This window comes from Osmia lignaria, chromosome 13 (genome assembly GCF_051020975.1).
Source record: "Osmia lignaria lignaria isolate PbOS001 chromosome 13, iyOsmLign1, whole genome shotgun sequence".
Lineage (NCBI taxonomy): Eukaryota > Metazoa > Arthropoda > Insecta > Hymenoptera > Megachilidae > Osmia > Osmia lignaria.
This window is the reverse complement of record NC_135044.1, coordinates 6,373,181-6,393,370: the sequence shown is the minus strand read 5'-3', so window position 1 is coordinate 6,393,370 and position 20,190 is coordinate 6,373,181. Positions and strand designations below refer to the sequence as shown.

The window sequence follows — 20,190 nt, the reverse complement described above, 5'->3', positions numbered from 1 at the left end:
ATAATTTTCGATCTTTGCTTATATTTTACCACAGAATTAAATAAACCTTAATACTGACACAATGAAGAATATAAAAATAAATATTGTATAATAACTTATTAAGAATACTTATACAACTAACAGAATACTTTTTTAATTTTCTTTTTTTTTTTTTTTAATTTTTTCGTTAAGATTCTTTTTTATTTGAGTATAGATCACTTCTATCTAGCAATTTGTTAAGTTCTTCTTCCGCGAAAACTGTGTTAAAAATGAATTATTTTAATGACATAGAACTTGTGTTAAAATCATAAAAAATCATAAAATGCAAAACACTCTATTTGAATGATTTACCTTCATTTCGAGATTCATCTACTTCGATTTCTTTTGATTCTAAAAGCCTCTGTAATTCCATTAATGTCTCTTTACTGTTTATGTTAACTGTACCACTTTTTTTGGAAATAACCATTTTCTCTAGAAAACGCTTTGCTCCTGCACGATGTATAATCGCTTCATCGATTGTTCCTTTGCTACACAATTTATATATGACTACTGGTTTTGTTTGACCTATTCTATGGCATCGCGCCATGGCTTGTATGTCCATTTGAGGATTCTAAAAATGTATTTAATTATTTTACATTCTTAATAATTATGAAACATACATATATATAAAATAATATACCCAATCGCTATCGTATATAACAACAGTATCAGCTCCAACAAGATTTAATCCAACACCACCAGCTCTTGTAGTTATAAGAAACACAAACACTTCAGGGTCTGTATTAAACTTTTGTATGTTTTCTTGTCTCTTTTCGAGCGAAACGTTACCATCTAGCCTGACAAATTTATAATTACGCAATGAAAGATAATCTTCTATCAGATCTAACATTACCACCATGGTAGAAAACAATAATACTTTATGCCCTTCAGCCTTTAATTTTGCAAGCATTTTATCTAATATCATAAGTTTACCAGATGATTTAACTATATCCTCATCTATTTTTGGTGAACCATTTGGATTTAGTGGATAATAAACCAAATACGGATGATTTACAATTTTCTTATACATCATCACTGAAACACCAGCAAAGACAAATATAACAAGATATTTGATGTTACTTCCTTTTTACAAAACAAATAAAAAAGAAAAGAAAAAACGATAACTTACACCTATTACGATAAGTCAAGTTAAGCAAGAAGTTTTGATTATGTTCTGTAACATTTGTAAAGTGTTTCCATATTGACAAATTTTGTACAGATTTTGATCGCTTCCCACCGTCATCATCTACACTTTCATTACTTTCGTGAAACGAACTTGGCGATACTTCTTTTTTAAAATGTCGATTTACATTATTTGATACATTTTTTAAAACGCATCTTCTTTTAGGTCTCTTATCATCTTCTATATATATAAGTGGAGGCTCTTCAACTTTACATAATGCGTATATATCACGGCTTAAAACCGCTTTATATAAATTATGTTGGAGTTTCGTAAATGGAGCGTAAATGATTATTTCCTTCTTTGGTGGAATATCTATACAAACATCTGATTTTTCACGTCTCAACATAAATGGTTGTAATATTTCACGCAATGTTGCTAATACATGTTTTTCTTTTTCTAATTGCAAAAATTTTTTTGTCCCTTCGTCTCCCTGAAATTCTTTTGCATCAAACCATGATTCAAACACAGCTAAATCGTTAAAAATTTCTGGTAATAAGAAATTTAATAGCGACCATAATTCTGCTAAATTGTTTTGTAATGGTGTGCCTGTTAACAATAGCCGATTCATAGATTTGCAATTTTTCAGAATCCTGTATTGAAAATGGGAATAAAATTAATAATAATTAGGCATATTTAAGGCATAATATAGTATATATTTTACAATTTTATTGAACTTACTTAATAAGGAGACAGTTGTGATTTTTAATTCTATGTCCTTCATCAATTATTATGTATCTCCAATGTTGAGACCGAAGAAAATGTTTTTCATGTATTGGTATTTCAAAAGTAGTAAGCACAATTGGTTGCGTGTTGAACGTTTCTGAAAATTTGTACTTCTGATTAATTTCTCTTTGCAATAAGGCTCTTTCATCTCGTGTTCCATGAAATATAATGACAGGTAATTTTGGTGCAAATCTTTCAAATTCAATTTTCCAATTTGGTATAGTTGAAAGAGGAGTTATGATTAAATAAGGACCACTCTGTTGTTTTTCAATGAGATGACAGAGCAAAGCTATTACTTGAATTGTCTTTCCTAGCCCCATTTCATCAGCCAAAATTCCATTTATCCCATTTTCATAAAGAACTTTTAGCCAGTGAAATCCTTCTTTTTGATAATCTCGTAATTCTCCATTGAAATATTTTGATATTTGAAGAGTATTGTTATCAACAACATCTTTTGTCTTCTTTCCACTATTATTGATTGACTCAGTTTCAATATTTTTTTCATCTAAATTCAATTTATCTTTTTCAGAAATTATTTTATTCTTTACCTGTAACAACCTTATGTGGATTAATAACAAAGAATGATAATAATAAATGTAAAGCACATAATGATAATGAACTTACATCTTTAGATATATAATTTCGTATATCAGTACTGTTAGTATTCTTTCTCATATTTTCTGAAGGTGGTATATTTTCATCTCCAGAAGCTATTCTCTTGGGACCTTTTTTAGTGGTTTTAGAAGGCTCTTTCTCAGAGTTATTGTTAATCTTCTCAACAATGTATGAAGCATAAAACTTACTTCTATTTAACAAATGCATTAATCTTTTGTACTGCTGTTCAACTAATTCACGATTGTAATCTTCTTCTGCTAATTGTTTACTTTCACGTAAGTCATCTTGACGTGTTCTTTTTCTTCCTATTGGGATATTTTCCTCTGGAGATTCATCTGTTTGCAATACCTCTTTGTTTGCTATACTTCCTGAATTGTCTATTCATAAGCAATAATAAAAACATGAATGCACATAGAAAATTCCAAACTTATTTTTTAATAAAACAATAATTGATATATGTATGATTTTTATTTAATTATATTTAATTGTATTATTTTTAATTACATTAAAACATAAGGAAATAGAAATACTGTTATGAATTAATTTATGACAACATTTTATTGTTATAGAAAATAAATTTTTACCTGTAACGGAATTTGTATCTTTGGAAATATTCACTTTTGTATTATTATCATCTTCCATGTTTAATAAGAAAATAAGAAAACGTTTAAACTTATACGATAAACAATGAATATAAATTCACTTTATAAATATTATATATGCTATAAGTAAGCACGATATTTAATAAAAAAGAACACAAATTCAACAGAATTTACGTTTATATCAGGTGTTGAGTAAATCCCGCCAAATGGAGGTATAACGTATAGAAAGGACAAACAACTATACCGCAGAAAAATACCTAAAATGTATGAAATTAATAGTTTTAAATACAATAATATATTAATATCTTTAAAACATAAGAACACACATGAAATGTATAACACAAACAATTGAATAAAAAGGCATGTTCAACTACAATTATTGCATACAATGAGAAATATCGATGCATTATGAACGGACCATTAGTTCATTCGTCGAAGGTTTTTCAATAAATAGTAGACCATAGTTAGACATATATTGTCGTTCGATTCTCTCAAATGTGTCAAATTATAACACCTTCGAGGAAGATCCTTTATCGCTCTATCGAGGCAATTTATCATCGGTTGGACTGATTCTGCAAGAAATGAAAATGTGTAACGAGTAAATAGTGAGATATGTTCATGAGGGAAATCCTTCAAGAGAAATATCGAATAACCTACATCTCTTGACATCTACTTAGCGTAGATCACAGCATCGTAAACGTTTTGAGAATTATTCTTATCCGTCTGAGGAAGGAACCCCTCAGTATTGCATCGCGTATCGTAGTATCCGCGATGGTGCGACAAGAAATAACTTTGACGAAACCAGCACGAAAAAAACGGAACATTGACGTTTCAATGTCCGAATGATTTTCAAAAATTCCATAGAACGATAGTCTTTAGCGAGTTCACAAATCTATTTGCTTACCATAGATATATCGATGTTCTTAAAGAATCATTCTTAAAGTATTATAGGTAACTATCAACTATCTATTGATACTATGCGAATCACATTAAACTTATGTACTGTTAACATTTAAGGAAACTAAGATAGTTGGACTAAAATTAACTAAAACATTTCTTTATAGTTATTCATGAAATGGGTAGTGCTTGGTGGCAGTGCACTGCATGTTTGAGAGCACAAGAAGAAGATATCTGTGAGTTACAGTTGAATCACTGTAATCTTTACGATGTACCACCTGATGTGTTCATTTATGAAAGGACATTGGAAAAGCTGTATCTGGATGCCAACAGAGTAATTATGAATATTGGTAACTGTTCTATGTATCTGTTAACACCCTTAACATTCTTATATTTCACTGTAGATAAAGGATCTTCCAAGGCCACTGTTTCAGTGCCATGAATTGCGAGTACTTTCTCTTAGCGATAATGAAGTCACCACGTTACCACCCGCCATAGCATCGTTAATTAATTTAGAATATTTAGACCTCAGTAAAAATAGTATGTAGAAGATTATTATACTATTTTTGTAGAAAATTTCTGTTATAGACACTTGTTTGTATTTCATTAACACTGTATTTAACTTTTTAGGTATTAAAGAATTGCCAGATAGTATAAAAGAATGTAAAAACCTTCGTTCTATAGATATCAGTGTTAATCCTTTTGAACGTTTCCCAGATGCTATTACTCATATTGTTGGATTACGAGAATTATATATAAATGATGCATACATAGAATATCTACCAGCAAATTTCGGAAGACTCTCAGCTTTGAGAACGTTAGAACTTAGAGAGAATAACATGATGACATTGCCAAAGAGTATGAGCCGTTTAATAAATTTACAAAGACTTGATATTGGTAATAATGATTTCACTGAATTGGTAAGTTCATATTTGTTACAGTCACATGGTGTATTGACACACATGAAATTGATTGTATTCTTTTAGCCTGAAGTTGTGGGGGATCTCATCAACCTCACTGAATTATGGATAGATGGTAATGATATTAGACGTATACCCGTTAATATTAACCAGCTTTATCGTTTGAATCATTTTGATTGTACAATGAATGCAATTCATGTTATTCCATCAGAAGTAGAAGGGTGGAGAGATATTTCGATTATGCATCTTTCGTCGAACGAAATTTATCAGTTACCAGATTCACTTTGCTATCTACGTACAATTGTGACTCTTAAAGTTGATGACAATCAATTGAATGCACTGCCAAATGACATTGGACAGATGTCAAGCTTAGAGGAGCTTATAGTTACTAAGAATTTCCTTGAATATTTACCATCATCAATAGGACTTTTGAGAAAACTACATTGCTTGAATGCAGACAATAACTATTTGAGATGCCTTCCACCAGAAATTGGAAGTTGTACTGCATTATCGTTACTTTCATTAAGATCGAACAATTTAACTCGAGTTCCGCCTGAATTAGGTCATTTATCTTCATTAAGAGTACTAAATCTCGTAAACAATTGCATTAAATTTTTACCCGTTTCAATGTTAAATCTGAGCAATTTAAAAGCATTATGGCTGAGCGACAATCAAAGTCAACCATTAGTGCCACTACAACAGGAATTCAATTGTGAAGAAGATATGATGGTGTTGAGTTGTTTCATGCTCCCGCAAAAACCACGGCAAGAACTTGAACGTAAGTATTCCTGTTCGTCTATTTAATATTATCTAACATATTATCATAAACATTATCATAACTAATTAATGACTAAAACACATGATACGTTATTGCTGCTAGTGGATAATCAACAAGAAGATGAGGAATGAAAGGGTAAAGTACAGTATAACGGATTGAATGGATCATTATATATTATATATTTCATGTTGTTTTAAAACATTTTAAAACTCGTAGAAATATATCATTAAAATAGTTTTATTTTATATTGCATGTAGAAATAACACCGGCTGTAGGACTAATTTCGAGTTCAATCGTTGGTACTGGAAAAAGAATATGTTTTGCTGCCGAAGTAGAATCTGAGATCCCTAGGCAACTTCATCGAGCACCGACTCCCTATCCTAAAGAGCTGCGCAACCTTGCTAGGCATGCCCGCAATTTACATCACCAGTCTGCACATGATCAAAGAGTAAGTATCATGCGATTCTTGTTTTCACCACTCATTACATTTGACTAAATGAAAAAGATCACAAAATGTGAAATATAAAAATAGCACTAAAAGATATGGACAATTTCAAGTGCTATCAGATGTTCCTTTCTTTTTTTTTTTTTTTCATTTTTGTGTGAATTTTTACATTTTGATCAAAATCGAAAATATAGGAAGATGGCCAATTGAAAATTACAGATGCATTTAGAACAGGAGACTATGATCAAAGAAGCTATTATTGCTACAACTACTCTGGACCTTACTTCAAAAACCGGGACCTGTTTTTCACAAAGTTTATTTAATAAGGTATTGATCAGAGAATTATGGGAAAAAGACAATTTATTAGATTCCAAAGCAGCAACAAAATTTACGTTCAAAAGTAGTTTGAAGAAGCTAATAAAAAACACGTATAAAAATTAATTAGTAAAAAACAAAATTTTGTAGGAGAATTATAACATTCTTTTTCTTTTCTTAAAATATAATTTGAATTTTAAAGTTTGTTTTCTCTAGGGTTCACATGTTTCACTTTCACCTACCGAACGTCATCTATCAAAAGGGTACAAGACTAATAGTCCTACAGATGTTGGAACAGAACAGTCTGTTTCAGAAGAATCATCTGACGAGGCAAATAAGACAGTACTTGCAAAGGAAAAGAGCCCGGATATTCGAGAAGCAAAATATATTCGTAATCCTACGTCCGAGTATCTTTCCAAGCCACCGACAGTAGCAGATTATGTAAATTCTACTTGGAAACCAGATGAATATTCGAAAGCAAACACAGCAAAAATCGTAGAATCGGAGAAATTCATAGATCCTTATAAAAACGTACCTATTGCCGTGGGTACTAAAAATGCTGAACAAATACACATTCAAACGCCAAAAATCAATGAAGTTCCACCCGTTCCTCCACCTTATCACATCGCTGCAGCATTTTCAAAGAAAGCAGCACTTTTTCAACAATTGAACCAGTGTATGTCAATGTTCATTTTAATTGCCATCAATTCATACATTTGAATTTTTGAAGATTTGAATTTTATTATTTCAACAGCTCGGTCAGACTCGCCAACGATCACTCCTCCACAAACAGATATTAACATATCAAATTCAAAGACATTCCCGGAAATGCAAATACAAAATTACGATGGATGCACAGAATCATTTAAAACTGAGGAACACACACATCTATATAATGATCAAGTTTCATTAAACAATGCAGGCACAGCAAGTGTTTCCGTAACTGATGGGAAAACTTCTTCAAATACTGAAGACCAAACAGAATCTCATGAACTAGAACAATCTTTTGAAGGGGACCGATTATTGAAGCCGAGTAGAATACCTATTTTAAAAACAAAGCATCTAGAATCTACGAATTCTATTTCGAATAATGATCTATCCAATAAGTGTACAAACTCTTCTGTTGAAGAATATGAATCCGCAAAAGTATTGAACGTGTCGTCTATACCTACATCTCCGGTAACTGGGAAGAAATATCGAAGTCCGCTCACTATACAAGCAAAGCTTTCAGATCGATCAAAGAAAACAGTCAACGGAAATGTCTCGAATAATAATACTTTATGCGATAACGTGATACCAGTGAATGCAGCAAATTCGAATTTAGTTATAAATTCAAATATGGATAATCAAGAGGTAAATTTAAAAATCGTATCCACTGAAACTAACTCTGGTCGAAGTACACCAGTGTCGAGTAACAATAAGTCTCAAAATGAGGTGATGAATTGTAACATTGATAAGTATAAAGTTACCGGGACAAGTGAGTTATTGAACTTAGAGAAAAAGCCAAGATTTAAATGGATGTTTGGGCCGCATAAAAATGCTAACGTGGTACGTTATTCCTTTTAATAGAAAAAATTTATAAAAGATATTTTTCATTTATTGTTGTAATTAATAATTACATTTACAGTTACCTGTTCAGGTGAAAAAGAATCCAGGTCTCGGTTTCAGTATAGCTGGCGGGGTGGCGGGCGCTGAAACTGTAAATACTTGTTTTTATTTTTATAGAGTGTCAAGTCTTTGTAGATTTTAATATATAGTTTTTTTTTCCACTTCAGGGAATCATTGTAACTAAAGTCAATCCAGATGGTCCAGCTCAAGGTACACTTCGGCCAGGGGACAAAATCTTGGAAGTGGATGGTATAGATTTTACTAAATCCGATCACAATAATGCTGTGGCTGTTCTTCGAGCTACCGGTGCAGTGGTATCCATGATGATTAGTCGTCATCAATAATATTAAGTCGATGGAAATTGCTTGTTTTCCAATTTTTGCCAATTAATTTACGCACAGACTGAGTACATTTCGTGTAAGTTTTTTTTTATGTATATAGATTGTCGATCAACATTGACGAACAAACATCCAACAAACGTACAAGAACATAGCTTGACTTTGCTTTGAACGCTTTTGACGGTAGTGAATCGTACTCTTTGCGACTGATTTGTACGACTGAAACAGCGTTACCAAAGGTGGAAGTGGGAGCACTTATTCGAGGAAAACGTTTCTGGCTTCCAATGATCTTATGACTGTATAGCAATGTTTTGAAGGAACAAAACAGAAAGAAAACAATAACAAGAAGCAAGAATTGATCCGTAGGATATATCATAGATTAAGAATCCGTTTTCTTGCACAATTATTGATGAACAAAAGAAGATTGAAATGTGATGTATAAGGAAATTATTTTTAAGACAAGTTTCATCATGGGCCAATCCACAGCTCACTCATATTATTACATTGCCCAGATAATTGATATAAGGTAGCAACTATTTAGTGAACAATTTAGAGTAAGTTTCTTCCTGACTTTCAAACTCCATAAAAGTGTTGTTTTATGGTGTTGGTTGTATTTATGTCAACTCACTTGTTCTCTTTGCAGAGAGCTGACAATGTGCCAGAAACAAAATACTATTTATTAATCGTATACATTAAAAATGATTATATACCGGGTGTTTAGGTACGGTTGGATATCCTTGCAGGGAGTGGGAGCTGGGATAATTATGAACAACTTTTTCCTTTATCAAAATAGGCTAGTTAAGGTTTAGTTTTTGAATTATTAATGAAAAATACCCGAGCAAGTAGTGTACAACACTGTGCGCAGGAGCAGCCACGGGAGTGTCGGCTACGAATCGACGCGATGTGCCGAGTAGTTTGTTCGCCTGTTTTAATTAATCAGTGTTCTTCATTAATAATTCAAAAACTAAAACTTAATAAACATTTTGGTAAAAAGAAAAAATATCATCCCTGCTTCCATCCCCTGCAATGATACTCACCTGTAGCCGAATACCCCTTGTATAAAAGCAAATATATATATATAACGTATATACAAAAGTTATCTCTGTCACTTGGACAGGATTCTTATAGATATTTACTTTGTTTTTATAGTTTTTTTTCTACAGTCATATTTAAAAATTAGTATCCTTTTGTTTCAAAATGTATCTGTGAGAATCTTGTTACAACAAAGAAAAAGGGATATTCTTCTATGTGCCGTAACTTTATTCGTTATGTTTATAGCTGTCTTGTTGAAAATTTCCTTGAATATTTAAATTTAAACATGTTTTTATTCAACAAATTACTTATAGAACTCACATTCTTATTTTAAACAATTTTATGTTTTTGCTTGCCATTGATTCGTGATATGTTTATTTTATTAAACACAAATGTTTTAATAATTTTTTGTTTTTAACATAAAGTCAGCTTTTAAGTTTTTTTTTTTATTTTTTTTATTTTTTTAATGAAATTAAATTTTTATTGTTGTGGTTGTGAATTGCTATATTTGATCCATTCTAATGCTAAAGGAACAAATGTATGTACCTTGTAGAAACTGTTATTCAACAGCAGTTATTAATATGGCATAACAATGCCAAAACGTAAGATAAAATACTACTTTTCTATGTTAGTGGAGATATATCGAAAAATGAAAGTTATTCACATAAATGGAGTAGAGCTGTGAGATAAATGTTTAGAAAGGTTGTATGATGACGTATAGCACAAGCAAAAACTGTTCATGTCAAGATATGAGTTATAACTAGTACGCTATTTGTATCCCAGAACTTTTACAACAAGATAACGATATCGCACTTCGCTTTACCTCGCATACAGAACAATTACTGCGCACATTCTCATTATCTATGCATTCTTTTTTTATATCTACTTTACAGTTTTAATTAGCTTTTGCTTATTGTAAGGATCTTTGAAAAATAAGTTTTATGCATTTATGGAGATGCATTTAAGTAATACATATTAGTTGTTTTGATTTTTTTTTAAATGTCTTTCATCATAGAATTGAAATATTTTCTGATATTATTAATTTAAACACAGGCTTTGTTAATAGTAATATTAACAGATTGATTAAAATAACGTTACAGTTAAATAATAGCTATACAACAGGAGTATATATGTATGCATATGTACATATATACATGTGTGGATTAAGCACAACTTCAAATGTATACGTCTCGTTTTATTCTACTCTCTGAGTAAACATTATTTAAAACTATGAGAAGTTTAGTACTTCTATAATTGAGAATTAAAACAAAAAATTTTATATTTTCAGAAAGATTCCTTCAAATATATCATGTAGAATTTACATCTTGATATATTTTCGAATGAAACCAAAAAAATGAAAAAGAAAAGAGCCGATTATTTTTTATCCTCACTTTACTTCTGTATTTTGTGAAAGTAATTTTAGATAACTATATACTCAATTGTAAAGTATTCTTAGTAAAAGTTATGTGTTTTAATTATTTTTACGAGTATATGTAGTTCTATTATACAAAAGCAGCTTTGTATTTAAACTTTTAAACTAACTATATTTACCAACAATAATCTGCATACCTAGTCATATTGGGAAATAAGAAGTATGATTGAAGGTGGATTGTACCTTTCAGCTAACATCTGTATCTCTAGTAATATTTTCTGTAGTTTTTTTAATACCAGTTTTACCTGTAAGAGCTATGATAGAAAAGAATGATATATATTTATATATGCATTTATGTTTCAATCAATACTCTTTATGTCTTTATTCTTAATAAGCGTACAAATTTTGCATGTGTATTCGTTTACTTAACATTTGAAACATTATATTGTCGTTAAAGATTTGAATTAGAACCGTTCGCGGAATCAAATGAATATTTTAATTATTAAAAAGAAGATTTTGGACCATAAGAACACATATACAATCTTTTCTACTACTCTAATTACTAAACAGACTGACTACTTTTTGAGGAAATATTTAAGTGGCATTTAAAGGAGTGTAATGATTGTACTGGAAATGTGTGATTGAAAAAATATGATACATTAAATTGTATTATATACAAATTACAAACATATAAATGAACAAGTGGTCGTACTCGTATAAATTCTCATTTTAATTATGAATCTGTTATTAGATTTTCCTTTCTTTTAATGTCATATCATTTTAAGAATGGAATTATTTTTTTGTATAAATAGATTCATTATAGAACTTTGATCAGTACAACCACTTTTTTAAACATATTTTTTTGTATACTCTATTTGAATGGTTTGTATGACATTGTATGATAGATTTATTGTACACTATCGAGCAAAATAGGCTTCCCAAGGAAAAATAGCGATATAGAGGAAGTAGGAATTCTCAGAATCCTAATCTTGGGGAAGTCTACTATGCTTGGTGGTGTACAAAAGTGCTCACAGTTTGACTGGTCACCATAATATAGTAACTACCATACAGTTGTAACACTTTGAATATGTTAGAAAAAAAAAGATATTTTACCTTTCTTAAAATGTCCTAGTTGGTTGTGCAGCAATAAATAAATTAATATTTACGTATAAAATGTTTTCACACTTTTATTGCGTTCTACATGTTGAAGCCTTCGAAACTGAAATCTATTATGAGGGAGTTCGGTAGTTACTAACATTTCATATAAGTATATTATTAATGGAAAAATACATTTCTAAAATAAAAATCAATGAATTTATGCGCCTATTAACAGGAATGTGGGATTTTCGACATAGTGCTTCCACCAATTTGAATACTTCGCTATAGTGACGCCATCTACAACTCGATGATCGGCGACCCAACTAATCGTTATTATATTCGCAGCTACCACGTTCCCTTTATCGTCGAATCGAGGTAATGTTCGTACTTTACCCAATCCACCAATTACAATTTGTGGAGATAGTATTATTGGCACCGTGTACGTACCACCAATCTGCAAACGGCAATAATATTTTAAATAATTCAAATGGCATCGTAACGACACGTGACCAACAAATCGAATGAATCGATATGTTAGATCGATCACACTATCGAAGTTGAATGTCAACGGTTTCCAAAGTGAATACAAGGTAATTTGATTGTTTAACGATTGATGTCACTTAATTTCGTTACATTGAAAGTTTTCATCGAAAATATGAAAGTTTAACTTACAACGCCAATGTTCGACAAGGTGAACGTTGCCTGCGACAAATCTTTCAACGGTATCGAAGCATTCCTGCCAAGTTGTTGAAGTCTATTCAGCTCTTTTGCGATTTCCACGATGCTCAGGTTTTCAACATTTTTTATATTCGGTACTATTAAACCCTCGGGTGTATCCATAGCAATGCCAATATTATGACTATCCAAAACTCGTAGGGTTTCATTTTCCTCGTCGACCCATGCGTTCAGTTGCGGTATCTTTTCCAACGCTTTCGAGGCTGCTTTGATGAAGAACGGCATCAAGCTTAAAGAGATACCCTGCTGTTTCAGGAAATCCTTCGCTTCGTTACGGTAATTCATCAATTTATTAACATTGCACTCGTCGCTGTACATAAAGTCTGGTATACTCTGTAAACAATTGATATATATATTTTATCTAACGTTCCCGCCGCTAATTACACGTTTATTTGGGGCATATAATTAACATAGTCAGCAAGCATACACGTATACGTTATATTTGCAGGTCGAAAAGAAGTGGTATGAAACGATTGAAACATCTGTGCTTTCCGGAACACTTTAACTGTGTTTCGTCTGTCAACGTCGACGGGAAATTCGGCCGAGTGGTCGGATTCGATCGATTGCTATCAATCGCGTGTGTCAACGTCACTTTTAGGCGACGCACTTCTATTATCGGTTTGTCGTGATTCTCATGTTCCAACTGCTGACACGATTCGTACAGAATCTCTGCTAGACAGACTTCTCTGGTACGATTATTAAATTACAATTACTTTTTTACTTTTATCCTTTTGTCGTTACCGCTGACGGTCGTTTAATCGTTTAAACCAGTTTATTCGTCGCATCGTTAGCTGCTGATGCTTTATCGCGTATTGCTTTATAACGATTAACTCGTTGTTCATAATACAGTAGATAGGCGATAGACGAAATTCTGCTAATCTTGCAATTTACGGCTTGATTAATATTACAGTCAATACGTACACTGCGCAACATCATCTAATGAAATAATATTATTTTTAGGTTGTGAAGAAGCGTGCAAGAATTGGAATTACCTTACAAAGCAGAAAAGAGCATGGAACATGTTCGTTGAACATAAAATAGGTAAACTTGAGATCTTTTCAATGTTTATAATTTGGAAAATAAATATGTCCTTTGTTATAAGAGTTAGTAGGTTCATACTTGTTGAAAGTATAAAGGTTTATATTTATAAAGGAAGCAGGTTGTATCATTTAACTCAGGGGTGGGCAAATAGCGGCCAAGACAATCGGAAAAATCCGCTTTGAACCGAGATTTCCTTCCCGTGCGTGACGAAAGATTTGTCTCGTATTTAAATAAATTGGATAAAACTGTCACTATTTTATTGAAGTTATATTTATTGATTTTTATGCTACAATTTATACCTTTCTGAAGTGCAAAGTTAAGTAATGAATGCAATCATTTAAAGTGGCCCCCGAGCCAAAACAATTACCCACCCCTGATTTAATCTAATGGTTAGTGAAGTATCTTATTACGTTAGTTAGGATCGATAAGAAAAGTGAGGAAATGTGTTTCTTCAGAATTTCTGGCTACATATGATTTTTCCCAGGAGAGAAACAGAAGATCTAACTTACCAGAGATTGCGTCATCGTTTTCCACATATGCTTGGTGTAGCCTTTTATCGGCATCACCTTCTCGGCTATTGGTTTTTCCTCCGCCCTTTTTTTCTCGGAACCAACAGAAATTTTTTCCAAGTGAGCCAATATATCCTCCTTAAGCACTCTTCCATTTTTGCCGGTGGAAACGACGTCCTTTAACTTAATATCGTTCTCCATGGCTATCCTTCTGACTGCCGGGGTGGTCAGCACTTTTTCTAACCCAATTTGTTTTTCCTCCTCATCTTTGACGTTCTCTTTGTTCTCGATTATCGTACCTCCATCATTGTCACCATCTAGTTCGATGTCCAGTAGCGCGTTCCCTATCAGAGCTACATCGTCCACCTTGTAGTGCAAGGCTTTAACTAATCCGTCGTAACGGCTAGTAATCGTCACAGATGCTTTGTCGCTTTGGACCTCGCAAATGTTATCGAATTGAGACACCCGGTCGCCTGGTTTCACGTACCTATGAATTTCAATGGATCGAGTACATTTCAGTTGCCTTTACGGTAGATTTGAACCGAAACACATCGTTTCGTATATTTGTTAGGTGATGCGCTATCACCCGAAAATGATATTTTTCTCGAATAATGTATTTTTAAAGAAACATATGTACGTATACATTTGGTGGTGAGGGGTGGAGATAAGAGGAGCAGAGCAGTCTGTAATTGTCAGGACTTGTCGTAGGTATGACGGTTAACGGGAAATTCATTGTTTTGCTCACCATCCTTTTATCGTGACGTCTCGAATTCCTTCTCCGATATCCGTTAGTCTGAAGGGGACGACGGTTCCGCATCGAAAGCAGCTTACAGAGAAGAATCGACATTTTTGATCGCGTACATTCCTACCCTAAATAAACATGGATTTCTTTCTGTATTCGTCAGCAATAACTTGGAAATCATTGTTCTTATCTTTGAATAATTGTGTATATACATATTTTAGTTCGAATTCTGTGTTTAAAATTGAGAAATTGAATTGCAAGAGCTTAAATCAGTGTATTGAACTAGGAACCATATTGCCTTACATTTGAAATTTGGCACGCTAAATTGTACGAAATTATCCATAATCAATTATCAACTTTCGATAGATAAAAGTCAAATTAAAATTAATATTTTACTTTTATACTTTATATTTGAGCATTGAAAGTAATAAATAAACATATATTAATACAATTATAGAAAAATCGTTGGGTAGCGTATTCGATTCACGTAGTACATCGGCAGCCATCTTTAGTTTAAATTTTGTCTTCGGCTGGGGTAGGTCGAACGTCGTAAAGTGAACAAGAAAAGTTATAAAAATAATCTAAACGATAAATCATGAACATTAAAAACGTAAAGAGCAATGTGATTCAAGTTAGTGTTAAATAATTTAAACCGACTCTTTAAGTAAATCGCTTGTTCATCGATAATTTGTCTTCAGGATTCAAGACGGACGCTAATCCTAATGGAGTCGATAGGGAAACCAACGGTAACGGTGAGTCATTAACAAATTACACAGTTTATCGTATTTTACAATGTTAGAATTAAAAATAGTATCTATTGTGACGATATTTGAATGTTGTAACATAATAATTTGAGTATATGACAAACATTGAAACGATAAATTAATCGTCGAAATGATTGTGACATTTCGCGGGAAATTGACAGAAATCGAACGTTATTTTACGTTCAATACTAAATAAAACGCTTCGGGTAACTATGAGGGGTTATTTACGTTGCGTGTTAATTTCACTTATCGTGCTATGGCTACGTGTTTATTGCTTTACTATGTAGTTCTCTGTCGTATAATTTGTTTGAAACCACAAAATGGAGGGTATTGTAAGAGATGGTGTTCTCTTGTTGAACATATTGACTCGTTAAAGGTTAAACAAGCTCGATATAAGTGGCACAATATAGCAGGCCTGTTAGCTGATCGTGTGTATTACGGTGATTAAACGCATCGAACGACACGATATGTGAAATATTTGTAGTTTGTTGGGTGTCCTCGGCTGTGTACCTTGCATGCACGATATTAAACAGGATAAACACGTCACGTTCTCTCAAGTAACAACAGTCGCGACTCCATGAATCGTACGTAAACACGCTACCGAAGATTTCCGAGAGTAGCCGAGATTATACGAAGGGCATTCTTCACGAATTCTATGGGGCACGATATTGCGATTTATCTAGAAATAGATTGTTCGTTTGACAAGTGCTCTTACCAGATAGGTCAGGGCTATGAATCGCCACGTTAGAGACATCCCCGAAGAGTTTTTACCGATCGAAGCACGATTTTCTTGATCGAGAAATAAGGTAATTACCGAAAAAAACAAGAGATCGTAAGCAATCTGTGGAAAGCAGCGCGTGGAACTTTCAGTCACGCTTCTTGTTATCGTGCATTCACTGTTATCAAAATATATGTATATTTTCTCCCGCGTGTTGACCGGCAATAGTTACGCAATGTATAAGCGACACTAGTTCGAACAACATCCAACACCAGAGTACGATGTGTTACGTTCATTAATGAAATAATTCAATTACGTTTGATTATAAATCATTCACTGTACTGAAATTCCACTCGCGTTTACAATATTCGAATGAACGACGATTTCGGGTACCTGTTCCACGCACGTTCTCATCAAACAAGTAAATAAAATTTGTCCCGAGTAGACGGGCGCTGGGTTTAATTGTATTCAAATCGAATGCGCACCGGTTTTTTTTCATACGTATAAAGAGGCAAATCGCAGGTAATTGTTAAAATGTTAATTATTACCATACGAATGTAACTTCTGTTTTTACGTTACTTTTTCTTCTCGACCGACATGGCAGCACAGCGCTGCATCCTTAATGAGAAACAAGAATATCGGGATTTTGTGTCAGTCTATTTCAGTGACCCTGACGGAATATTGTGGTATTTTATTAATGCCAACGAAAATTGGACTCTGCATGGAATACGGGTCATGAATATTCTTACTCGGGTCACCGGCTATTAAGATGTGCTCGAACGTGAAACAAAGTTCATGCAATAATGGTTGAACGCCAGAAGTGGAGTTTATCACTTAGGACTTTACGGTCAAGGAAGACAAGTGAACTTGTTTTCGTTTATACGTTGTTGTTATTCCTTTACTGGCCATGATTGAATCGTTAAATCAACGATGAAATGTATGTTTTGCGTTTAGATCCAAGTACACCATATCTTGATGATTTATAGGATCGTAACGTTATTCAATTTTCTTTCGCTCGAGTAGAATTACCATTTGCCGTTAAATTGCGAATCTAATTAGGAGATACGTGTCGCCGTTCTTCGCTAATTCCTATATGAGTAGTCGCGCGTCAGCTGTTCGTTGACGGCCATTGCTTAAACGAGCCAGACCGGAAATCACTATTCCTTTGAGACAGCTTGTAGAAAATCTTATTTCGCAAGATTCCTGGTACCGTTGTAGGTAGGTTGTAAATTCATCGGTCAAAATAGGTGAAAATTAAAACCAGACGGCTCTTGGAGCGATGGATGTAGCTGGGATAATTTAATTCTCGTTGCGTTGCTAATCTATCTGTCACTAAAATTAAGTTATAATTTCATAAATCATACCGTGGTAATTGCTTCACGGGATATCATCGTTCTCGAATCAATATTTAATTCTTATTTTTTTTCTTATCTATGGTGGTAGTGTAGCACAGGAATCGGGTAAATAGGGTAAATAAGAAATCCGAAAGTTCATTTTGACGGGACAACTCTATTTCAATATTCGGTGTTATAATAAAAGATACAAAGTTATCTTTTTTGTTTGTACGATGCTTCGAATTCAACGGATTCGTGTCGAAATATGCTCGTTCCTCACACTCTCCTCTTTTTTTTAAATTATTTTCTTTCGAGACGCTCGTAATAATTTTCGAATTGTTTACACGACGATCGTCGAAGATTACAACCACGATTTTTGAGAAAGAATCGAAATTGTAACTTTCGATACTATCGCGTTATACACTGTATCGTATTATATCGCGTGCGTTCGTCACTGTAACTCTTCTTTCTTTTCGTGTTTCTCGACTATAAACTAAAGTACCACTAGCCATGTTTTAGACAATGAAAGTTGAAGGTGTTAATCGAACAAGTCGAGTGTGAATGCTTGATATTGGTCGAGCCAGGTTGAAAGTGTTCGTCGATTAAAGCGATTAGTTTATTGTCTACCGTTCATGGAAGAGGTTATATTTGAAGTTCGTGCGTCGCTTAACCGGTCTATTTTCAAATTTCCCGCCACTTTCCCCCACTCCCGCTCGTTCTTTCTCATTCGCGAGGTACTTCCTTCGCGAAGTGTACTTCCTTCATTGACTAGATGTTAATTTCATTTCTTTTTCGTAAAGAAAGGAAAAGAATGCAAAACGAATAATCTTAATACGTTTAAATCGTGTGAAAGGGTGATAATTAGAAGGGGACGGTATAGTTTAGAGTAGAACCGGATATATCGAAGAATATTCGAAACTTTCACCGTCCCGAGGTTGATCCGTTTCCGCGATTTAGTTCGAATTCACAAAATAAGCGTCCCCATTTCCAACAAACGTCGACAGCCCAATTAATTGATAACGAGTTTATAAATGATTAAATAAACACTGGTTACGGAATAGGTATACGAGATCCCGCGGTTCGTTAGAATGTACCTATCTAACGATATACATGTTATATACATCTCGCGAAATTGTAATAAATATTATTTGTTCCTTCGATCCGTCAACGTAGGTATTCCTCTACGTGGAAAGGTGTGTGGACAATGAACGTCGACCACTCGAACAAGCTAATTACAATTTGCGTGATTGAACCGTACAGGAATAATTGCAGGCACCAGTACTACCTGTAATAATAATCACTCGATATCGCGTGATGGATCGCTAATCTTTAACGTCCACTCACGCGGTATCGTTAACGATCGAATCGTTTTCAATTTAACAATAATAGTAATAATAAATTTATTATACGGGCATTTGCCCGTTCATAAACGTACATGGATATAGATATACATAAATATAGAACTCGCTTCTGTTTTACAATGCTAAAGGTAATTAACTATTGAAATAATTTCTGAGTTTAGTTTTGGTAATTTAATTCTCGAGTACTTGTGCCAGCAATTCTTTCGTATTAACGTACCATCTATATGCGTGTGTAGGTGTACGTGTATGCGCGTATATGTGTGTGTAGGTGTACCTGTATATCGTTCATATATGTGTAATTCACGAGGATAACCGTTAACAGTAACAATAACGACAACAGTGATCGCGACACGAATGATCTCGATATAATGAGCGAACAAATACGACAATGACGATATGATCAATGTCGTCATTAGATTAATAGGCAACGTAGGTTTCCGTCCTAGGTTTTAGTCCATTTCGTAACATCAATCGAACGTCGATCTAAGCGTATCTACATCAACCGTGTCACAAGTATCCAGATACTTATCTTTAATTCGTACTAAAATTAGGGTCCAGTTCCTTTCAGCGGAAGTCGCGAAACCATAAATCGATATATCATTTCGAATATCATAATTATTCATTATAATAATAATTTTCGCCGGAAATGAACGGTTCTCGAGATAACGATTATTTTTTTTCGAAAAGATTTTTCTTTTTAAAAAAGGCCTGGGTACTTACGAACGGTTGCATACACGAATCACCCATTTTCCACTGCGTTTCTCGATCCAACCCTCGATCACGATTCAAGAAACTATTGAGATTTTACTCACGGTCATCCGTGGAGAAATCGAGGCCGGAAGTAACGGATGGTGTACTCGCGATTCTTCGTAATCGTTACCTTATCCCCGATTTTCTACACAACATTTCATCCCCGTTTTATTAGCACACATTCGCACCATTCACTCGCGATTCCCAACCTTCTTATCGGTTGGCCGACCGCCAGGATACCTCTGGCTGCTGCGAAATTTGAATTACGGCCCGCCAAGGTGCTGTGGTTCTC

The 20,190-nt window shown here is 33.5% G+C and overlaps 4 protein-coding genes across 12 annotated transcripts in view; 2 read left to right on the top strand and 2 right to left on the bottom strand.

Moving 5' to 3' along the window:
• Positions 1–35: 35 nt before the first annotated feature.
• LOC117602061 (lymphoid-specific helicase) lies at positions 36–8,246 on the bottom strand. 2 transcript variants are annotated; one of them, XM_076691618.1, is made up of 7 exons: positions 8,128–8,246; positions 2,549–2,916; positions 1,880–2,472; positions 1,148–1,791; positions 659–1,053; positions 331–589; positions 36–237 (listed from the first exon to the last, which is right to left on the bottom strand). In XM_076691618.1, exons 2-7 carry the CDS (start codon positions 2,744–2,746, stop codon positions 167–169), a joined length of 2,160 nt encoding a protein of 719 aa, XP_076547733.1. In that variant the 5' UTR covers positions 2,747–2,916; positions 8,128–8,246; the 3' UTR covers positions 36–166. The 2 variants fall into 2 exon arrangements, with proteins under 2 accessions (XP_076547733.1, XP_034175461.1); XM_034319570.2 differs by lacking the exon at positions 8,128–8,246 and adding an exon at positions 3,124–3,265.
• Positions 3,382–9,937, top strand: Lap1 (leucine rich repeat containing protein 7 lap1). 4 transcript variants are annotated; one of them, XR_004580869.2, is made up of 12 exons: positions 3,382–4,092; positions 4,206–4,372; positions 4,443–4,578; positions 4,669–4,958; positions 5,025–5,736; positions 5,994–6,184; positions 6,401–6,508; positions 6,713–7,172; positions 7,251–8,044; positions 8,124–8,195; positions 8,272–8,996; positions 9,086–9,937. XR_004580869.2 is itself a non-coding variant. In XM_034319566.2 (12 exons), the coding sequence occupies exons 2-12, from the start codon at positions 4,217–4,219 to the stop codon at positions 8,611–8,613; spliced, it is 3,069 nt and encodes a 1,022-aa protein (XP_034175457.1). In that variant the 5' UTR covers positions 3,382–4,092; positions 4,206–4,216; the 3' UTR covers positions 8,614–9,937. The 4 variants fall into 4 exon arrangements, 3 of the variants coding, with proteins under 3 accessions (XP_034175457.1, XP_034175456.1, XP_034175455.1); XM_034319566.2 differs by having other exon boundaries at positions 8,272–8,353; positions 8,546–9,937; XM_034319565.2 differs by having other exon boundaries at positions 8,272–8,418; positions 8,546–9,937.
• Dbct (Dihydrolipoamide branched chain transacylase E2) lies at positions 6,307–20,119 on the bottom strand. 4 transcript variants are annotated; one of them, XM_034319576.2, is made up of 5 exons: positions 15,421–15,548; positions 14,975–15,099; positions 14,230–14,716; positions 12,617–13,012; positions 6,307–12,398 (listed from the first exon to the last, which is right to left on the bottom strand). In XM_034319576.2, the coding sequence occupies exons 1-5, from the start codon at positions 15,475–15,477 to the stop codon at positions 12,162–12,164; spliced, it is 1,302 nt and encodes a 433-aa protein (XP_034175467.1). In that variant the 5' UTR covers positions 15,478–15,548; the 3' UTR covers positions 6,307–12,161. The 4 variants fall into 4 exon arrangements, with proteins under 4 accessions (XP_034175467.1, XP_034175469.1, XP_034175470.1 ...); XM_034319578.2 differs by lacking the exon at positions 15,421–15,548 and adding an exon at positions 19,961–20,119 and having other exon boundaries at positions 12,023–12,398; XM_034319579.2 differs by lacking the exon at positions 15,421–15,548 and adding an exon at positions 17,002–17,149 and having other exon boundaries at positions 12,023–12,398.
• Positions 13,134–20,190, top strand: part of Atg4b (Autophagy-related 4b) — a 37,348-nt gene continuing 30,291 nt past the window's right edge. The window contains exons 1-3 of one of the 2 annotated variants that reach the window (XM_034319573.2): positions 13,134–13,368; positions 13,640–13,720; positions 15,670–15,723. In XM_034319573.2, coding sequence (XP_034175464.1) covers positions 13,699–13,720; positions 15,670–15,723 — 76 coding nt within the window. In that variant the 5' untranslated portion in view covers positions 13,134–13,368; positions 13,640–13,698. Of the gene's footprint in view, positions 13,369–13,639; positions 13,721–15,464; positions 15,603–15,669; positions 15,724–20,190 lie in introns of those variants that run through there. The other variant, XM_034319574.2, reaches the window with a different exon arrangement.

Bases quoted from the DNA above. Each gene is read 5' to 3' on its own strand.
- LOC117602061 (XM_034319570.2), bottom strand. From the start codon at position 3,181: ATGGAAGATGATAATAATACAAAAGTGAATATTTCCAAAGATACAAAT. The intron at 1,054-1,147 runs GTAAGTTATCGT...CTGGTGTTTCAG, and splicing joins CTTGACTTATCGTAATAGGT to TGATGATGTATAAGAAAATT. The intron at 590-658 runs GTATATTATTTT...ATACATTTTTAG, and splicing joins TTATATACGATAGCGATTGG to AATCCTCAAATGGACATACA.
- Lap1 (XM_034319564.2), top strand. From the start codon at position 4,217: ATGGGTAGTGCTTGGTGGCAGTGCACTGCATGTTTGAGAGCACAAGAA. The intron at 6,509-6,712 runs GTATTGATCAGA...TGTTTTCTCTAG, and splicing joins CACAAAGTTTATTTAATAAG to GGTTCACATGTTTCACTTTC. The intron at 7,173-7,250 runs GTATGTCAATGT...TTATTTCAACAG, and splicing joins TTTTCAACAATTGAACCAGT to CTCGGTCAGACTCGCCAACG.
- Dbct (XM_034319576.2), bottom strand. From the start codon at position 15,477: ATGGCTGCCGATGTACTACGTGAATCGAATACGCTACCCAACGATTTT. The intron at 15,100-15,420 runs GTATTAATATAT...ATGTTTATTTAG, and splicing joins CCAACGATTTTTCTATAATT to GGTAGGAATGTACGCGATCA. The intron at 13,013-14,229 runs GTAAGTTAGATC...AATTGTTTACAG, and splicing joins AAACGATGACGCAATCTCTG to AGTATACCAGACTTTATGTA.